At 45.2% G+C, this 19,710-nt stretch overlaps 1 protein-coding gene across 1 annotated transcript; it reads left to right on the top strand.

Annotated features, from left to right (window-relative positions):
* Positions 1–1,834: 1,834 nt before the first annotated feature.
* On the top strand, positions 1,835–19,278 carry LOC311129605 (inter-alpha-trypsin inhibitor heavy chain H5-like; the record flags this gene model as incomplete). Its single annotated transcript, XM_084161948.1, has 14 exons — positions 1,835–1,966; positions 2,071–2,115; positions 2,715–2,878; positions 3,551–3,661; positions 4,786–5,060; positions 7,264–7,433; positions 7,864–7,980; positions 9,363–9,534; positions 11,438–11,750; positions 15,262–15,944; positions 16,121–16,174; positions 17,393–17,509; positions 17,625–18,002; positions 18,266–19,278. The coding sequence occupies 14 exons, from the start codon at positions 1,835–1,837 to the stop codon at positions 18,544–18,546; spliced, it is 3,012 nt and encodes a 1,003-aa protein (XP_084018074.1). The 3' UTR covers positions 18,547–19,278.
* Positions 19,279–19,710: the final 432 nt, after the last annotated feature.

Below are 19,710 nucleotides of genomic sequence, written 5' to 3'. Positions count from 1 at the left end.
ACCAATCAGGCCTTTATGGTGGAGTGGCCAGACGGAAGCCACTCCTCAGTAAAAGGCACATCACAGCCCGCTTGGAGTTTGCCAAAAGGCACCTAATGGACTCTCAGACCATGAGAACTGGGGGACTGGGAGACTAGTCAGGATCGAGGGAAAGATGAAAGGAGCAAAGTATAGAGAGATCCTTGATAAAAACCTGCTCCAGAGCACTCAGGAACTCAGACTGGGGCGAAGGTTCACATTCCAACCAGACAATGACCCTAAGCACTCAGCCAAGACAACACAGGAGTGGCTTCTGGACAAGTCTCTGAATGTCCTTGAGTGGTCCAGCCAGAGCCCGGACAATCGAACATCTCTTGAGAGACCTGAAAATAGCTGTGCAGCGAAGCTCCCTATCCAACCTGACAGAGCTTGAGAGGATCTGCAGAGAAGAATGGTGAAAAACTCCCCCAATACAGGTGTGCCAAGCTTGTAGCGTCATACCGAAGAAGACCCGAGGCTGTAATCGCTGCCAAAGGTGCATCAACAAAGTACTGAGTAAAGGGTCTGAATACTTATGTAAATGTTATGTTTCCGTTTTTTTATTTGTAATATATCTAAAAACCTGTTTTTGCTTTGTCCTTATGGGGTATTGTGTGTAGATTGATGGGGAAAAAACAATTTAATCAATTTTAGAATAAGGCTGTAACGTAACAAAATGTGGAAAAAGTCAAGGGGTCTGAATACTTTCCGAATGCACTGTATACAGATCTCTGGTTTCAGCCTCTTGCGAATTAAAAAGGAAAGTTGGTGGGTGCACAGTTCACTGTTCGGATGCAGGCAAAATGTCAAAATTATATAATTACTCCTGTCTACATAAAATCATTGAAAATACTTTACCAAAGAGCTTGACTTAGCCACAGAGGATCATCAGCTTCCTTTAAAAAATGGCTGTGGATTGTTTCAAATCACAAGTGCATAAGCCTATGCTTATTTGGGAAGCCAGAAATTTGGGCAACGCGTGTGGCAATAGGCCCAGCTGATTATTGAGTTGCCGCTGTCAGTGAAAAGCATCTCAAATGTGTGAAAATAATGTGTCTTGATGGTGTAGTGAAGATGTGGACATCTTTCTCCAGAATGCATGCACTCAGCTCTCCAGAATGTGGTCTGCTGTCTCCCGCCAATTCTTGCACATTCATTGTTTCATTGTGTGAATTGTTCACCCATTGATTAGTTATTTTTAACAATTCCCCATTACATACAGTACCAGTCAAAAGTCTGGACACACCTACTCATTCAAAGGTTTTCCGTTATTTTTACTATTTTCTACATTGTAGAATAATGGCGAAGACATCAAAACTATGAAATAACACATATGGAATCATGTAGTAACCAAAAAAGTGTTAAACAAATGAAAATATATTTTATATTTGAGATTCTTCAAAGTAGCCACCCTTTGCCTTGACAGTGACACTTGGCTAAATGAACCACATTGCCCTTGAGGTCCAAGTGATTTGTTGGAGTGGCAGTGGAAGTGGGTTCAACTTCAAGGCAAGTAGTGAACGAAGACTATAGAGGTAATTAATGGGCTTTGGAGTGGCGTGCATTTGTAATAGCAGTGTGCCTGTGTGTGACCTGGGCCAGGCGCTTTTTCCCTTAGCCCAGGCCCCCGAGCCCCCGACGCGGCTAGTCCAGTCGAGGAGGACGACTCTGTATCTCTCTGCGAGTGGGCGTGCCGATGCGAGTCAAGTGTCCTCATTCATCGTCTCAGCTCCAGGTCCAGTCACTGATCCGAACGACCCGCAGACTCAGTGCGCTGCGCCCTGGAAATATGAGCTCTTATTTGTTATTACTGTAAATGGATATGGACGTCAACATGCTGTTTTTGACTTTACTGATGTGTTTCAATCCGTATGTTTTTGGACTGTTTGAGGATATTAATATTGAGGATGATCTTTGTCCAGATTTGACCGACTTTGATTTGGATATTGTGAGTGTCATTTCAACTCTGAACTATTTCATTTGGCAACATTGATATATATTTTGAGCTTCATTAGAGCGCTATTTAACAAATCTATGTTTTTTCCATCTCAGTCACCCCGTAGAGTGCCTCGCCAGGTGAAAGCCATGCTTACTAAGGTAAAGTTTACAAAGTTTAGTGTCTTGACATTTCTGCCCTTATGCATCTTTTGCGCTCTTGTGAGTCATTGTGTGTGTAGCCTAGGCTACTATAGACTAAATATCATTCACATGAATTCTCAAAGAGATCTGCATACTGCATACTGTTATTCCTTGATAACAATTATAGAATATGTCACAAAAAGTATTTCGTGTAAGCTGAGTAGAGGGATGGGTAGTTCGGCTCTGCATTTTGTCATCCTTGAAAACTCTGCTCGGGTGTGACACGCAGAGAGCTTCCAAACGCACCGCGCTGTATGCCAGATGAGTGGAAATCGCTGGACATCTATCCAGAAATAAAATCCAAAATATGTGAGGATATCCCGCAAACGTGCTGATAAGGAGTTTGGAACGATATATCACTGGACATTAACGGAATGGAACAATGGCCAATGCGCAACGTGTGTGTGCGTGTGTGCAGTGCTGTGTTGTCCCATTGACGAGACATGAAAAACATCAATCACTGCCAGATTTAAATTAACCAAATGTGTTACAAACCAATCAAAGCTAAGGTATAAGCAATACACATTAACCTAACATGTTGATGTCCAACCGTGCAGGAGACCAAGCCGCACATCCAGGAGCTGTCGGTGAAGACCACCATCATCTCCCGATACGCCTTCACGGCGGTGTCGTGCACCATGCTCAACCGGCACTCCGCCGCGGCGGAGGGCGTCTTCCAGTTCCCGATCCCCAAGAACGCCTATGTCTCGAACTTTACCATGTAAGTAAGCCCAAAACGCAACAGATGCGTAATGGCGCATTGGTATTTTTCATGTCAGTCTGAGTCTAATGTGGTTCAGATTGTGTACACTTGTTGAAAGGGAACTATAATGGCCAAAGCAATTCAGTGAGTCATCCCTGCCAATGGATCTTTTCCCCCTCAATTTATTCACTTTGGATTATTTTGATTTCTTATTTATTTCCCCAGTTTAGTGTTGTGTGATTACTACTCCTCTTTGCCTTTTTCTCCCTCTTCACATGGTATGCCATTGTAGCCAGTCAATCATTATGTGGTTTTATGAGGGCTCTGTTGCTATGGGAGAGGTTAGTGTGGTGCCTGTGAGTGTTCAATGGTGCAGAGGTCATTTACTGTGTCATGGTCACCAGCCTTCATTCATCTACATTTACTAAATTGTTCACTGGACCATGAGAGACAGTATAGTCCAGAAGCCTCTGAAGAAGCCTGTGAAATCCAACATATGGCTTTGACATGTTTGCCTGTTTACTTTTACGTATCACAATAACACTGGAACATAGACCTACCACAATGAAATTAGGGTTTTTCCAATTATTCTTGGATAGAGTTTTGCCACGGAAGCCCTACTTACTATGGTGGTCCTTATCATCACCTCCACTCTTAACCCCTGACCTCTGACCTCTACCCTGAACACAGGATCATTGGGGGGCGTGTCTACCCTAGTGAGGTCAGGCCCAAGGAGAAGAAGGTCAAACAGGGGAAGGGGGGTGAGGCCAAACCCAAGAACAAGGAGCCAGGTGAACAGAGGTAAAGTGTGTGTGTTCTTGTGTGTGTGTGTGTGTGTGTGTGTGTGTGTGTGTGTGTGTATGTGTATGTGTATGTGTGGCCAGTCACCATTGTCTAACCTTGTCCGCCAGTACAACCTCTAGAGTCCTCTAGAGTCACTAGCTACTGCTCTGCCAGTAGAAACAGGTTTATATCCCATCTAAAAAACTATTTTAAAGACGTACTCTGGCTATTTTTTAACTTTTCCTGTTGAAAAACAATATCCCACATATAAATACAGCAATCTACACACACTCAGAGTATTAAAAAAAAACTTGTTTGGAGCAAAATAGTGTTTTTTAGATACAAGTGCAAACTTAATGGAGTTAGGCCATTCAAGGAGTTGGTCTGATGGTGCCCTCTGATGTCATCAGCCTCCCCCTTGTTTGTGGGAACAATAGAGGAGCAATAGAGAACAAAAGAGGAAAGGCCTTTTCTTAAGTAAATCAGGTGTTGAATGAGGTGAAAAGGAGACTGGAGTGCGACTTTAAACACCAGCCTGACCACAGAGCATGTGTTTCTGACCTGCCTGGAGTTGAGCAACAGGGCTGGATCATAGCTCCAGAGACTGGAAATGAAGAATTATTGTCACATATATCTGTGACCAGTCTCTGACAGGAAGAAATTACATCATGCTTCTACTTGCCAGTCCACAAAATGACACTTTTAAAATGAAATCAGATTTACAGAGAGATAATTACAATTTCACAGAGAGGGAAGGGGAGAGAAGGAGAGTGATAGAAAGCATGAAGGAGAATGGAAGGGAGAAAATAAAGAAGGAGGGGGAGGTATAGATAGATTGAGAGAGGAATGAATCTATTGGTTAGTCCAGACGCTGAGTCCAGGGCTGAGTCCCATGAGGGGAGCTCCTGGCAGTCACTGCCCTTCCACATTGATGATGTCACTACTTGGAATGACTCATTCCATACTCCTCCTCTTTCCTCAACTCTAACTATTTATTTTTCTTTCCTCTATATTCTTCTTATTTTTTCTTCCACTCCTCCCTCTCTCCATCTTTCCCATTCCTCCCCTCTCCCCTCTCCCCTCCCCCATCTCTCTCTCCTTCTCCCCTCTCTCCTCCTCTCTCCTCCTCTCTTCACCCTTAGTAGCGAACCAGAGGTGGAGGTGTTCAGGATGGGGGCCAGTATCCCAGGTCGTAACCGAGCCGTGTTCATGCTGACCTATGAGGAGCTGCTCCAGCGGAGGCTGGGGAGGTATGAGCATGTCACCAGCCTGAGACCCCTGCAGCTGGTCAGCCGTCTCAGTGTGGACGTCACCATCGTGGATCACTCCACCATCACACACCTGGAGGTGCTGCCGCTGCGCAACGGCAAGAGTACCACGGCAGCTGCCAGTGGTGCCAGTGCAGCGAAGACACCTGGTACAGTTTGAGTGTGTGATGTGTTGAGTCTGTGCTTTGTCCGTAGTAGGGGTGTAATATACAGGGCATTCGGAAAGTATTCAGACCCTTTTACTTTTGCCACATTTTGCTAAGTTACAGCCTTATTCTGAAATGGATTTTAAAAAATGTTTTTCCTCCTCAATCTACACACAATACCCCATAATGACAAACGAAAACAGGTTTTTAGACATTTTTGCAAATGTATTAAAAAGAAAAAACAGAAATACCTGATTTACATAATTATTCAGACCCTTTGCTATGAGATTCGAAATTGAGCTCAGATACATCCTATTTCTATTGATCATCCTAGAGATGTTTCTACAACTTGATTGGAGTCCACCTGTGCTATATTCAATTGATTGGACATGATTTGGAAAGGCACACACCTGTCCAAATAAGGTCCCACGGTTGACAGTGCATGTCAGAGCAAAAGCCATGAGGTCTAAAGAATTGTCCGTAGAGCTCCGAGACAGGATTGTGTCGAGGCACAGATCTTGGGAAGGGTACCAAAAAATGTCTGCTGCATTGAAAGTCCCCAAGAACACAGTGTCCTCCATCATTCTTAAATGGAAGAAGTTTGGAACCACCAAGACTCTTCCTAGAGCTACCCGCAACAGCCAAACTGAGCAATCGGGGGAGAAGGGCCTTGGTCAGGGAGGTGACCAAGAACCCGATGGTCCCTCTGAAGGAGCTCCAGAGTTCCTCTGTGGAGATGGGAGAACCTTCCAGAAGGACAACCATCTCTGCAGCACTCCACCAATCAGGCCTTTATGGTAGAGTGGCCAGACAGAAGCCACTCCTCAGTAAAAGGCACATTTTAGCCCGCTTGGAGTTTGCCAAAAGGCACCTAAAGGACTCTCAGACCATGAGAAACGAGATTCTCTGGTCTGATGAAACCAAGATTGAACTCTTTGGCCTGAATGCCAAGTGTCACGTCTGGAGGAAACCTGGCACCATCCCTACTGTGAAGCATGGTGGTGGCAGCATCATAATGTTGGGATGTTTTACAGTGGCAGGGACTGAGAGACTAGTCAGGATCGAGGGAAAGATGAACGGAGCAAAGTACAAAGTCTGAGGATATCCTGAATCCTTCCACCCTCCTCTCCTCCTTCCACCCTCTCCTCTCTTCTCTCTCAATTCACCTGAGACCCTGAAGCCTTCCACCCTCTCCTCAACTGATTTGACAGGATGCCTGAAGCCTTCCACCCTCTCCTCAACTGATTTGACAGGATGCCTGAAGCCTTCCACCCTCTCCTCAACTGATTTGACAAGATGCTTGAAAATAGCTGTACAGTGACGCTCCCCATCCAACCTGACAAGCTTGAGAGGATCTGCAGAGAAGAATGGGAGAAACTTCCCAAATACATGTGTGCAAAGCTTGTAGCGTCATACCCAAGAAGACTCGAGACTGTACAGTGAGGGAAAAAAGTATTAGATCTGCAAAGAGGAGTGGGACAAAATCCCTCCAGAGATGTGTGCAAACCTGAAACGTCTGACCTCTGTGATTGCCAACAAGGGTTTTGCCACCAAGTACTAAGTAATGTTTTGCAGAGGGGTCAAATACTTATTTCCCTCATTAAAATGCAAATCAATTTATAACATTTTTGAAATGCGTTTTTCTGGATTTATTTGTTGTTATTCTGTCTCTCACTGTTCAAATAAACCTACCATTAAAATTATAGACTGATCATGTCTTTTGTCAGTGGGCAAACGTACAAAATCAGCAGGGGATCAAATACTTTTTTCCCTCACTGTAAGTACTGAGTAAAGGGTCTGAATTCTTATGTAAATTTGATATTACAGCTTTTCTAAAAACCTGTTTTTGCATTGTCATTATGGGTTATTGTGTGTAGATTGATGAGGGGGAAAAACAATTTAATCAATTTTAGAATAAGGCTGTAACGTAACAAAATGTTGAAAAAGTCAAGGGGTCTGAATAATTTCCGAATGCACTGTATCTAACATTAGAAATAGTTCTGCAGCGATATTGGCGCCTCTGAAAATACTTGGCCAATGCTCTAATTTTCAGATTCCAACTTTATCTATTTAACCTTCCTATGGGCAAGTTGGGCATCTCTAGTTTAGCCCCCCCCCCCCCCCCACACACACACACACACACATGCACACACACACACACTTCCCAGCTTTATCTCACACATATCTAATTTTTTCCTCCCACCAGCCAAGCCTGCTCTTCCTGTGTCCACGGTGATCAAACAGAATAAGACGTTCTGTAGGATCACCTTCAGCCCCAACATCGTTCAGCAGGCTAAGATCACCACCAGCGGCATGCTGGGAGAGTTTGTGGTGCACTATGACGTGGAGAGAGAGCTGGGGATAGGAGACATACAGGTCAGATTTCACACACCAAAATCACACGCACACAGACACACACACGCACACACACACACATGCAACGCTCTCGCGATGAGTGTAAATGTGTCATGCCATGACCAGGGCCTGTCTAGACATGGTAGATAAAAACATGTTAAACCATGTATCTCCACTTCACAGTATAAATGAAAACTGCATGCATTAATCAAGGATCAAACAGGACAAATGCACATCTCTCTCATTCTCACACACACTCTCACACATCCTGGTCCCATAGCCTTCATCCATCCACAACACATATATTTTCCAGCACCATATCCACCCCCTCCTGGGTCACCCTACAACCACACCATCAGTCCAGCAGCCCTGTGGACACTGTGTTGGTGGGGTCTGTTTTACTGCTCATGGCTACTGAGAAATGTCTAACCTTTCTCTGGTTCTCTCTCAGGTTCTGAACGGCCATTTTGTGCACTACTTCGCCCCCAAGGATCTGCCGGTGGTGCCCAAGAACGTGGTGTTTGTGATCGACACCAGCGCCTCTATGCTGGGGACCAAGATCAGACAGGTAACCGGTTACGGTCAAACCCTTCTCATCACACCAGTGTCCACTGCTTAGATAGGGTCACGACATCTTGTTCTCTCGCACCCCCTTTTCTTTTACATGGTTTCCTTCTGAATACAATGATCACAAATATATACTGTATAGCTTATTGGGAATCTGTTGGTTTTAATAAATTCCAGGTGGAGTTAACTTTAGTTTTACTTTAGTCCTTCATAGCTCTGTGATAAAGCCTTAAAGATCCTGAGATATCCTGAGATAGTGTAACTTCGGATTATGAATATGACCCCCAGTCCGCCCCCTCTCCGGTCTCTGGCGCAATACTCCCACACTGGTCTGGTAATATCAAAATCAGATCCTTCCTTCTGGGAGATTGCAATATAATCCCCCTGGTATCATCTGATACTTCATCTGAGCAGCTGCTCCACTGCAGATCCAGAAACCCAAAGACGTAGAGTGGCAAAAACAGAAAAGAGAAACTGATTCATGCATACTCTGAAAAGCTGGAAACATGCTCAAAGTTCACTATTGTAGTCGTATTGAATTGAAATGAATGCTATTGAGGAGAGGCTTCATTGTCTCTGAAGTAATGTAAACACTCCAGATGACAGCATCATCACCCCTTGATCCCTACCCCGTTCCCCTCCACCCCCAGTGGACCACTCTGTAGTGAACAAGTGTGCTTTGATCTCTCCCTACAATAGAGCACTCAGTCTGTCTATGGCTCTGACCCTTGCCCCCTACAGTCTATAGGCATCTGGTAACCCCTCCAACTCTATCACACCCACACGACTACAGATGTAATATTCACTATTCATTTAGTAGGCTTTTCGTTCTGTGCAACTTATAAACCCCAGTACAGTTGAGAAACAAGCTGCAGCATGGACACGGTAAATAGCTGTGGTGTGTGTGTTTACGTGCATTTGTGTGTGAGGGGGTGAGAGAAACTGAGTTTCTGAACAAAGGAAATGGAATCTCACAGCTGTTCCAAAGGGCTGGGTCTTTGAGTGGCAGCGTCAGGTTAAGTCCAACCATTACAGAATTGGCATTACAACAATACTGCTCCCAAAAACCACGACTAAAACACTACATCTTGGTGATTACCACAGTGTTGGTGCTAACAGAAACCATGACTGTGTGTTATTATAGCCTTTTGTGTGACAAGGTGTCTCTTCCTGTTGGGGCAAAGTTTTCCAGGCCTGTCTCATGTAAACACAACTGAATAGAATGATTTCGCAAGAAGGCAAAGGTATTACAATGGTGTAATTACATTTATTGATGAAAGCAAAACAAAAATGTTGTCTCTCTCTTGCCCACCTCCCTCCCTCCCTCCCTCCCTCCCTCCCTCCCTCCCTCCCTCCCTCCCTCCCTCCCTCCCTCTCTCTCAGACTAAGGATGCCCTGTTCACTATCCTGAGGGACCTGCGTCCAGGCGACCGGTTTAACTTTGTCAGCTTCTCCAACCGTATCAAGGTGTGGCAGCCCGACCGCCTGGTCCCTGTCACGCCCCTCAACGTCCGAGATGCCAAGAAGTTCATCTACATGCTCCAACCCACTGGAGGTGAGAGAGTTAGAGACACAGCAGTGCATTCTGTCATAGAGGAAGATTAGTTATTTCACTGACAGGCCTAATCTCAATAATTTAGGGGTGCTTATTTTTGTCCTGTTACACACTTGTACAGGTGTGTAATGGAAATGTGTTTCTTGCATATCCAACTCCCCCTGAGACAGCCCCAGGGAGTGGGGTCACGGCCAGAGTCACCATTGTCCAGCGCCCCTGGAAAAATGTGGGTTTAATGCCTTGCTCAAGGGCACAGTTACATATACACTACCAGTCAAAAGTTTGGACACACCTACTCATTCAAGGGTTTTTCTTTATTTTTACTATTTTCTACATTGTAGAATAATAGTGAAGACGTCAGAACTATGAAATAACACGTGGAATCATGTAGTAAACAAAAAAGTGTTTTTCCTTCACTCTGCGGTCCGACTCATCCCAAACCATCTCAATTGGGTTGAGGTCAGGGGATTGTGGAGGCCAGGTCATCTGATGCAGCACTCCATCACTCTCCTTCTTGGTAAAATAGCCCTTACACAGCCTGGAGGTATGTTGGGTCATTGTCCTGTTGAAAAACAAATGATAGTCCCACTAAGCCCATATCAGATGGGATGGCGTGTCACTGTGGAATGCTGTGGTAGCCATGCTGGTTAAGCGTGCCTTGAATTCTAAATAAATCACAGACAGTGTCACCAGCAAAGCACCCCCACACCATAACACCTCCTCCTCCATGCTTTACGGTGGGAAATATACATGCAGAGATCATCTGTTCACCCATACCGCATCTCACAAAGACACGGCGGTTGGAAGCAAAAATCTCAGATTTGGACTCCAGACCAAAGGACACATTTCTACCAGTAATGTCCATTGCTCGTGTTTCTTGGCCCAAGCAGGTCTCTTCTTCTTATTGGTGTCCTTTAGTAGTGGTTTCTTTGCAGCAATTCGACCATGAAGGCCTGATTCACACAGTCCCCTCTGAACAGTTGATGTTGAGATGTGTCTGTTACTTGAACTCTGTGAAGCATTTATTTGGGCTGCAATTTCTGAGGCTGGTAACTCTAATGAACTTGTCCTCTGCAGCAGAGGTAACTGGGTCTTCCATTCCTATGGTGGTCCTCATGAGAGCCAGTTTCATCATAGCGCTTGATGGTTTTTGCGACTGCACTTGAAGAAACTTTCAAAGTTCTTGACATTTTTCGTATTGACTGACCTTCATGTCTTAAAGTAATGATGGACTGTCGTTTCTCTTTGCATATTTGAACTGTTCTTGCCATAATATGGACTTGGTCTTTTACCAAATAGGGCTATCTTCTGTATACCCCCCTACCATGTCACAACACAACTGATTGGCTCAAACGCATTAAGAAGGAAAGAAATTCCACAAATTAACTTTTAAGAAGGCACACCTGTTAATTGAAATGCATTCCAGGTGACTACCTGGATGCTGGTTGAGAGAATGCCAAGAGTGTGCAAAGCTGTCATCAAGGCAAAGGGTGGCTACTTGAAGAATCTCAAATATAAAATATATTTTGATTTGTTTAACACTTTTTTGGTTACTACATGATTCCATATGTGTTATTTCATAGTTTTGATGTCTTCACTATTATTCTACAATGTAGAAAATAGTAAAAATAAAGAAAAACCCTGGTATGAGTAGGTGTGTCCAAACTTTTGACTGGCACTGTATATCTGGTATTCAAACCAGCGTCCTTTCGGTTATTGGCCCAGCGTTCTAACCTCGAGGTTTCCTGCCGCCCCTCATAGAGTTCTTTCTCTTACCCAACCCCCATTTTTGTCTGAAATGATATGACTGTTTTCTTTCTCTCATATTACAATGATATACCCTTAGTTTGAGAATCACTACATTTCCCAAGATCCATCTCTCTCTCCATCTCTCCTCTACCAGGCACTGACATCAACGGTGGCATACAGACGGGCTCTTCATTGCTAAGTGGCCATCTGAACGCTGACCCGGACGCCAACCACAACAGTGTGTCTCTCATCATCTTCCTGACAGACGGGCGGCCCACGGTGGGCGAGCTGCAGTCTCCCAGCATCCTCAGCAACGCGCGGGCGGCGGTGAAGGAGCAGTTCTGCGTGTTCACCATCGGGATGGGGAACGATGTGGACTACAGGCTTCTGGAACGCATGGCCCTGGAAAACTGTGGGATGATGAGGAGGATACATGAGGATTCAGATGCCAGCACCAGTCTCAAAGGGTAAGGTGTGTGTGTGTGTGTGTGTGTGTGTGTGTGTGTGTGTGTGTGTGTGTGTGTGTGTGACAGAGAGAGAGAGAGAGAGAGAGAGAGAGAGAGAGAGAGAGAGAGAGAGAGAGAGAGAGAGAGAGAGAGAGAGAGAGAGAGAGAGAGAGAGAGAGAGAGAGAGAGAGAGAGAGAGAGAGAGAGAGAGAGAGAGAGAGAGAGAGAGAGAGAGAGAGAGAGAGAGAGAGAGAGAGACCATTTTGGGTGCTAGCTGTCAGGTTCCCAGGTTGATTAAAGAGGGCAGTTGTCAGCACCATCATATTTACACCCAGGTCTCTAGCTAGACTATAACCTACAGTGGGGAAAAAAAGTATTTAGTCAGCCACCAATTGTGCAAGTTCTCCCACTTAAAAAGATGAGAGAGGCCTGTAATTTTCATCATAGGTACACGTCAACTATGACAGACAAAATGAAGAAAAAAAATCCAGAAAATCACATTGTAGGATTTTTAATGAATTTATTTGCAAATTATGGTGGAAAATAAGTATTTGGTCAATAACAAACGTTTTTCAATACTTTGTTATATACTCTTTGTTGGCAATGACACAGGTCAAACAATTTCTGTAAGTCTTCACAAGGTTTTCACACACTGTTGCTGGTATTTTGGCCCATTCCTCCATGCAGATCTCCTCTAGAGCAGTGATGTTTTGGGGCTGTCGCTGGGCAACACGGACTTTCAACTCTCTCCAAAGATTTTCTATGGGGTTGAGATCTGGAGACTGGCTAGGCCACTCCAGGACCTTGAAATGCTTCTTACGAAGCCACTCCTTCGTTGCCCGGGCGGTGTGTTTGGGATCATTGTCATGCTGAAAGACCCAGCCACGTTTCATGTTCAATGCCCTTGCTGATGGAAGGAGGTTTTCACTCAAAATCTCACGATACATGGCCCCATTCATTCTTTCCTTTACACGGATCAGTCGTCCTGGTCCCTTTGCAGAAAAACAGCCCCAAAGCATGATGTTTCCACCCCCATGTTTCACAGTAGGTATGGTGTTCTTTGAATGCAACTCAGCATTCTTTGTCCTCCAAACACGACGAGTTGAGTTTTTACCAAAAAGTTATATTTTGGTTTCATCTGACCATATGACATTCTCCCAATCCTCTTCTGGATCATCCAAATGCACTCTAGCAAACTTCAGACGGGCCTGGACATGTACTGGCTTAAGTAGGGGGACACGTCTGGCACTGCGTAGTGCGTTACTGATGGTAGGCTTTGTTACTTTGGTCCCAGCTCTCTGCAGGTCATTCACTAGGTCCCCCCGTGTGGTTCTGGGATTTTTGCTCACCATTCTTGTGATCATTTTGACCCCACAGGGTGAGATCTTGCGTGGAGCCCCAGATCGAGGGAGATTATCAGTGGTCTTGTATGTCTTCCATTTCCTAATAATTGCTCCCACAGTTGATTTCTTAAAACCAAGCTGCTTACCTATTGCAGATTCAATCTTCCCAGCCTGGTGCAGGTCTACAATTTTGTTTCTGGTGTCCTTTGACAGCTCTTTGGTCTTGGCCATAGTGGAGTTTGGAGTGTGACTGTTGAGGTTGTGGACAGGTGTCTTTTATACTGATAACAAGTTCAAACAGGTGCCATTAATACAGGTAACGAGTGGAGGACAGAGGAGCCTCTTAAAGAAGAAGTTACAAGTCTGTGAGAGCCAAGAATCTTGCTTGTTTGTAGGTGACCAAATACTTATTTTCCACCATAATTTGCAAATAAATTCATTAAAAATCCTACAATGTAGTTTTCCTGAATTTTTTTTCTCAATTTGTCTGTCATAGTTGACGTGTACCTTTGATGAAAATGACAGGCCTCTCTCATCTTTTTAAGTGGGAGAACTTGCACAATTGGTGGCTGACTAAATACTTTTTTTCCCCACTGTATAGCCTGATGAGTGATGGTTAGATGAGACAGAGACAGAGGGATTAGTGAGATGTAATTGGTTCATAAGGGCAGGATTGTACACTGAGTGTACAAAACATTAGGAACACCTTCCTAATATTGAGTTGCACCCCCTTTTGCCATTAGAACAGCCTCAATTCGTTGGGGCATGGACTCTACAAGGTGTCGAAAGCATTCCACAGGGATGCTGGCCCATTTTGACTCCAATGCTTCCCACAGTTGTGTCAAGTTGGCTGGATGTCCGTCCTTTGGGTAGTGGACCATTCTTGATACACACGGGAAACTGTTGAGCAGCGTTTCAGATCTTGACACACTCAAACCGGTGCGCCTGGCACCTACTACCATACCCCATTCAAAGGCACTTAAATATTTTGTCTTGCTCATTCACCCTCTGAATGGCACACATACACAATCCATAGTCCCGTGTAGCTCAGTTGGTAGAGCATGGCGCTTGCAATGCCAGGGTTGTGGGTTCAATTCCCACGTGGGACCAGTATGAAAAAAAAAATTATGCACTCCAGAGTAAGTCGCTCTGGATAAGAGCGTCTGCTAAATGACTAAAATGTAAATGTCTCAAGGTTTAAACATATTTTTTTAACCTGTCTCCTCCCCTTCATCTACACTGATGGAAGTGAAGTGGATTGAACAAGTGACATCAATAAGGGATCATAGCGTTCACCTGGATTCACCTGGTCAGTCTATGTCATGGAAAGAGCAGGTGTTCCTAATGTTCAGTAGACAGCTAGTAGAGAGGAGAAGGCAGGCAGAAGTAGTTAGAATTGATTCAGTATAATTCATTATAATCAAATGGTATAGAGAAGGTCAGGGGGTGAGATTAAGGAATGGGAATGATTGAAAGAATGACAAATGATACACATACTGAGAGAAAGCTCTTCAGAGTCTTGAACTGCAATCTTTCAAAACAAACCAAACACACACACACTCGGCGACAGTTTTACCGGACACTTTTCGGAAGTGTTTGTTTAGTAGTGAAGGGAGGAATGTGTGTGACTGTGGGTTGTGAAAGGGTCGTCTGGGTATGTCTGAGGGGTTAATTGATAGCCTCCTGAGATAATAACAGAGGAGAGACTTAGCTGAGCCAACACACAGTTAAAGAGGTGAGGAGGTTCACTGTGCTATGGTCCAAGGCCTGGCTGGAAAACCAACACTTTACAAACACACACACAGGTTGTGTCCAAAATGGCACCCTATTCCCTAATCCCTACACATTTGGGACGCAGGCATACTCTCCTTAATACATCACCGTCCCTAACCGGATCTCTGGGGGTGAGTGTGTGTACACAGTCACACAGTCACTTGAGTGTCCACACTTGAGGCCCCTAGAGCACCTCAGAGAGTAGCCCACACAATGTCTTGATTCTTGTGTCCATGATACGGTGAAGTAGCTGAGGTGTAGACCTCTACTGGGTGCTATAGGTAGATTCTCAACATGTTATAACATGGTAAAACTTATGTTATAACATATTCCCTCTTTCACTCTTCCATCTCACTCTCTCTCTCGCTCTCTCTCTCTCTCCCTCCCTCCATGTCCCTCCCGCTCTCTTCCTCTAGGTTTTATGATGAGATAGGCACGCCACTGCTCTCTGATATCAGGGTGAATTACACAGAGGACTCAGTCCAGTACGTCACCCAGCACTTCTTCACCAACTATTTCAATGGCTCAGAGATCGTCATCGCCGGCAAACTGACCAATCAAAGTGCAGACTCCCTGCACGTCCAGGTCACCGCCAGCAACAGCGACAAGAGCATCATCCTGGAGACAGACGTGGCATTACGGCAAAGGGAGGTGGAGACGGAGAGGCACGTGAAGGAGGCGGTGGCCGGGGTGGGGTCAGGGGTCACAGGGGAGGGCACAACAGGGTCAGTGGCGGATGATTTCGTGGAGCGTGTATGGGGTTTCCTCAGTGTGAAGGAGGGGCTGAGGTCCAGGCTGAAGAGCCAGACCAGCAGGGAGAGAGAGGGACATACCCAGCAGGCGACTGACCTCTCCCTGGCCTACCACTTCCTCACGCCCCTCACCTCCCTGGTGGTGGAAAAACCTCAGGTGCTGGCCGACGGAACCATGGTTGAGAACACACCCACCCCCATCCCTGTAACCACAGAGACAGATAAGAAGGCCGCTTCAGCCAATGAGCTGTCGGATGAGACGGAAGGGGAGGAAGACAAGGCCCAGAGCCTGCATTTGAAGAAAGACCAGCCGGGCGGACAGAGTTCCACGGTTACCAAGACAATGGGTTAGCAGGCTTGAGGCTTCTGTTTCTGACTTAATCCGTTTGATCAAATTCTTCCTGTTATCGTTTTGTAGTATGCCAACACCAAGAGCCCGGTTCAAACAAATAGAAAATTAGGGGAAGTATTGGACCACTGAAAACATACGACCTGTAAAAATCTAAGTCTGTTTTGTCTACAGATAAAGTTGTGAAGAGGCCAGCCCAAAAATCTGTAACCATCTCCAAAACATCAGGTTAGTGATTCTGAGGCTCTGTTCGAGGGAGTCGTACTGGAGAAACGTACTGTAGACTCTCTCTACTCTCTGTGTGGGCAGTCTTTAATTTAGGAGCCCAGTCAGACACACAGTAATCATTACAGACACAGTCAAGGGGTAGGATATGTCTCTTTACTCTGAAGCTGAACTACAGAATGTTTACAGGGGCTAATTGAAATACCTGCACTGGGCCTGGGATTGGTACTGCGAAGTACTCACACACACAGGCACACACACAGTCACGGGAATACACACACATGTGCACACACAAACACACACACACACACACACATAAACACACACACACACACCCACACACTGAGAGAGAGATCAGTACACTAAAGAAGCAACGTGAGATGACATCACAGACAGTTAAGGTTAATGACCCTGTCATTACTGCTGCTCTCTCATCTCCTGAATCTTCACGTAGCTCTCACAGGCCCTCTCAAAGCAACAGGAAACAACTAACAGCCTACAACTAACAGGAAACAACTAACTACCTACAACTAACTGCCTACAACTAACTGCCTACAACTAACTGCCTACAACAAACTGCTTACAACTAACTGCCTACAACTAACAGGAAACAACTAACTGCCTACAACTAACAGGAAACAACTAACTGCCTACAACTAACTGCCTACAAAAAAACTGCCTACAACTAGCAGCCTACAACTAACTGCCTACAACTAACTGCCTACAAAAAACTGCCTACAACTAACTGCCTACAACTAACTGCCTACAACTAACAGCCTACAACTAACTGCCTACAACTAACAGTATCAACTGCCTACAACTAACTGCCTACAAGTAGCAGCATACAACTAACTGCCTACAACTAACTGCCTACAACTAACTGCCTACAACTAACTGCCTACAACTAACTGCCTACAACTAACTGCCTACACTGGTATCTGTGCTTCACACCAACAGAAATATACAGAAACGTGTATTTATCAGACCTGGGTTCAAATACTATTTAATGTATTTCAACTACTTTTCAATACATTTACAAATAATCATTCAGATACTCAAATAAAAGTACTTGTTCTGGCTGTGTATTTAAAAATACTCAAATACATAGAAAAAGGTATTTAAATAACAAATACTCCAATACACATGTATTTGAATCCAGGTATGCATAGCTGTACTATTTCCTCATATTCCTAAAATACCAGTGTCTCTCTCACACCACAGCGGACGGCGATCCCCACTTTGTGGTGGAGTTCCCCCTCAGTAAACTGACTGTGTGTTTCAACATCAACGGAGAGCCAGGACACATTCTCAGAATGGTGTCTGACCACATGCACTCTGGTAAGACTGTCCTCTCAAGAGATTCTGACTTTATGTTAGAGGTTCGGTTATGTGTTTTCATATGATTCATGTGGTCTATTTGTGTGTGTGATCATGCGTGTGTATGTGAGTCTAGGTGTGACAGTAAACGGTAAGCTGATAGGCGCCCCAGCGCCAGCGGGCAGCCACAAACAGCAGAGGACATACTTCAGCACCATTACCATCGTGGTGAACCAACCCAAACGTGCCTACATCGAGGTCACTCCCAAGAAGGTCATCCTGGATGGACGAGACCGCCTGGTCCTGCCCTGCGACACCACAGTCTCCGTGGAGAGTGGCGGGCTGGCGGTGGCGATAGTGGGAAAGTCCAACGTGACCGTAACCATAGGAGGAACCATTCGTTTCGTCATACTGGTGCATCAGTACAAGAACCCTGCTCCCTACCAGAGAGACCACCTGGGATTCTACATCTCCAACAGCAAAGGGCTGTCACATGACTGTCATGGACTACTGGGTAGGTATGAGAAACTACTAGTGGAGGGTGGGGGGAGGGGTCTTGAGACGAAAGGGAACTAGGCCTTAGTGTAATGGTCCAACAGCAAGGGGCTGTCCCACAACTGCCACAGACTACTGGGTGGACACCCAGCAACTACTAGTGCTAGGGTGGGAGAAGGAGCTCGAGCCAAAATAGAATTATGCCCTAGTGAGGACTAGCATTGGTTTGCCTATAGTTCTGTGGTTCTGTTCCATTCTCACCCTCTGTGATTCTACTTCCAGGTCAGTTCCTGTATGAGGATGTGGGACTGGCAGAGCTTCCTGGCAATGCCACCGCAACAGGACACAACAGTGCGTCTTCACGGTCACCCATCCTGAAGGTCAAAGGGCGTTCAGTGCCGGTAGTCCAGAAGACCCGGCGTATCTACAGCGGACGTCAGAGCGTGGACTGCTGGTTCGCCAGGAACAACGCAGCCAAGCTGATCGACGGACAGTATGAGGACTATGTGGTGTCACACCTGTTCGACACGGGCGATTGGCCCCACGGAAGTAACGGAGCCTGAGACAGGAGCCAATAAGGAGCCAGCAATTAACTTGTGCCGCCCACACAGGAACTATAGCCCAGGTACAGCTATAGTAGCCAACAAGCTATTTTCATACCCTCTGACGCTAAATCTCTAAATTAGCTTTCTTTTACCCCACATACTCACACTCCAAACACTCCTCTACTACCCATAGAGATAGATAGAGGACTCATCTTTGTATCTGTGCCATGTAGCGTCTGTGACAGCATTGGCAGCGCCATTGAGGCTATCTCCATTTTAAAGTAGTCAATTTTCTTCTTCACGATTGGCTTATCCGGCCTGATGACCCAGTAGGACATGACTCCAACTGGGTCACCAAGAGGGATCAGCCAATGAAGTTGGAAGTCCCACCCAGTTGACTGCATTAAAATCGTGGAAGCCCTCAATGGCATTGCCCATGCTAAAACGGCCTTTTGGCCACTAGAGGCCTCTATCATTCTCTATGCTACTACCCCATCCACCCATCCCCCTCCAACCATGTCTTTCAACCCACTTCCTGTTGCCTACTTCCTGTTGTTCTTCTTCTGTTTTTTTCCTCAGGAGCACCTGCACTGAATAACCAACCATCAATACGCTTGAATATATTTTTGTACTATTTTTAATATAAATGTAATAAGGACATTGTTTGACGTTTATCGTTTTATACTGTCATTTTGTACTTGTAAATATAACCTTTATTGAACAGGATGAACTTTTGTGTGTAAAGGAAGTAAAACATAAAAACAATATTTATTGGTAAAGATCAACATTTTTCTGAACAGCTCTAGATTGTGAGAACACTTGAAACATAATACTAACATTATAAAGTAAACAGTTCTATCAAGGTAACCAACAGTTAACAAACATTTAGTATAAAGTACAGTATATACTGTATGTGGCCCAAGCAGGAATCACACCCCAAAATAGCACTGTGCTCCAACCTACTGAGTCAATCCCATCACAGGCTTTAAAGGCAATGTCCTCACGTTCGCAGAGCTCGCATTCACGGTAAAGGCTGCTTAATCAGAAATTGCGTTTAACAGCCACAGTCTACAACTCGTGATGGGACTGAATCCCGGCCTTAGTCATTGCAGGAAGGCACGCTCTTTGCATGCTAGGTTTAGGTGCTCACTGGGAGAGCAAACAGGTAACCCAGGTCACGTG

The sequence above is a fragment of the Coregonus lavaretus genome (genome assembly GCF_964263955.1).
Source record: "Coregonus lavaretus genome assembly, chromosome: 5".
In the NCBI taxonomy this organism is placed as follows: Eukaryota; Metazoa; Chordata; class Actinopteri; order Salmoniformes; family Salmonidae; genus Coregonus; species Coregonus lavaretus.
Note: the sequence above shows the minus strand (reverse complement) of the source record. Positions and strands in the feature narration are given on the sequence as shown.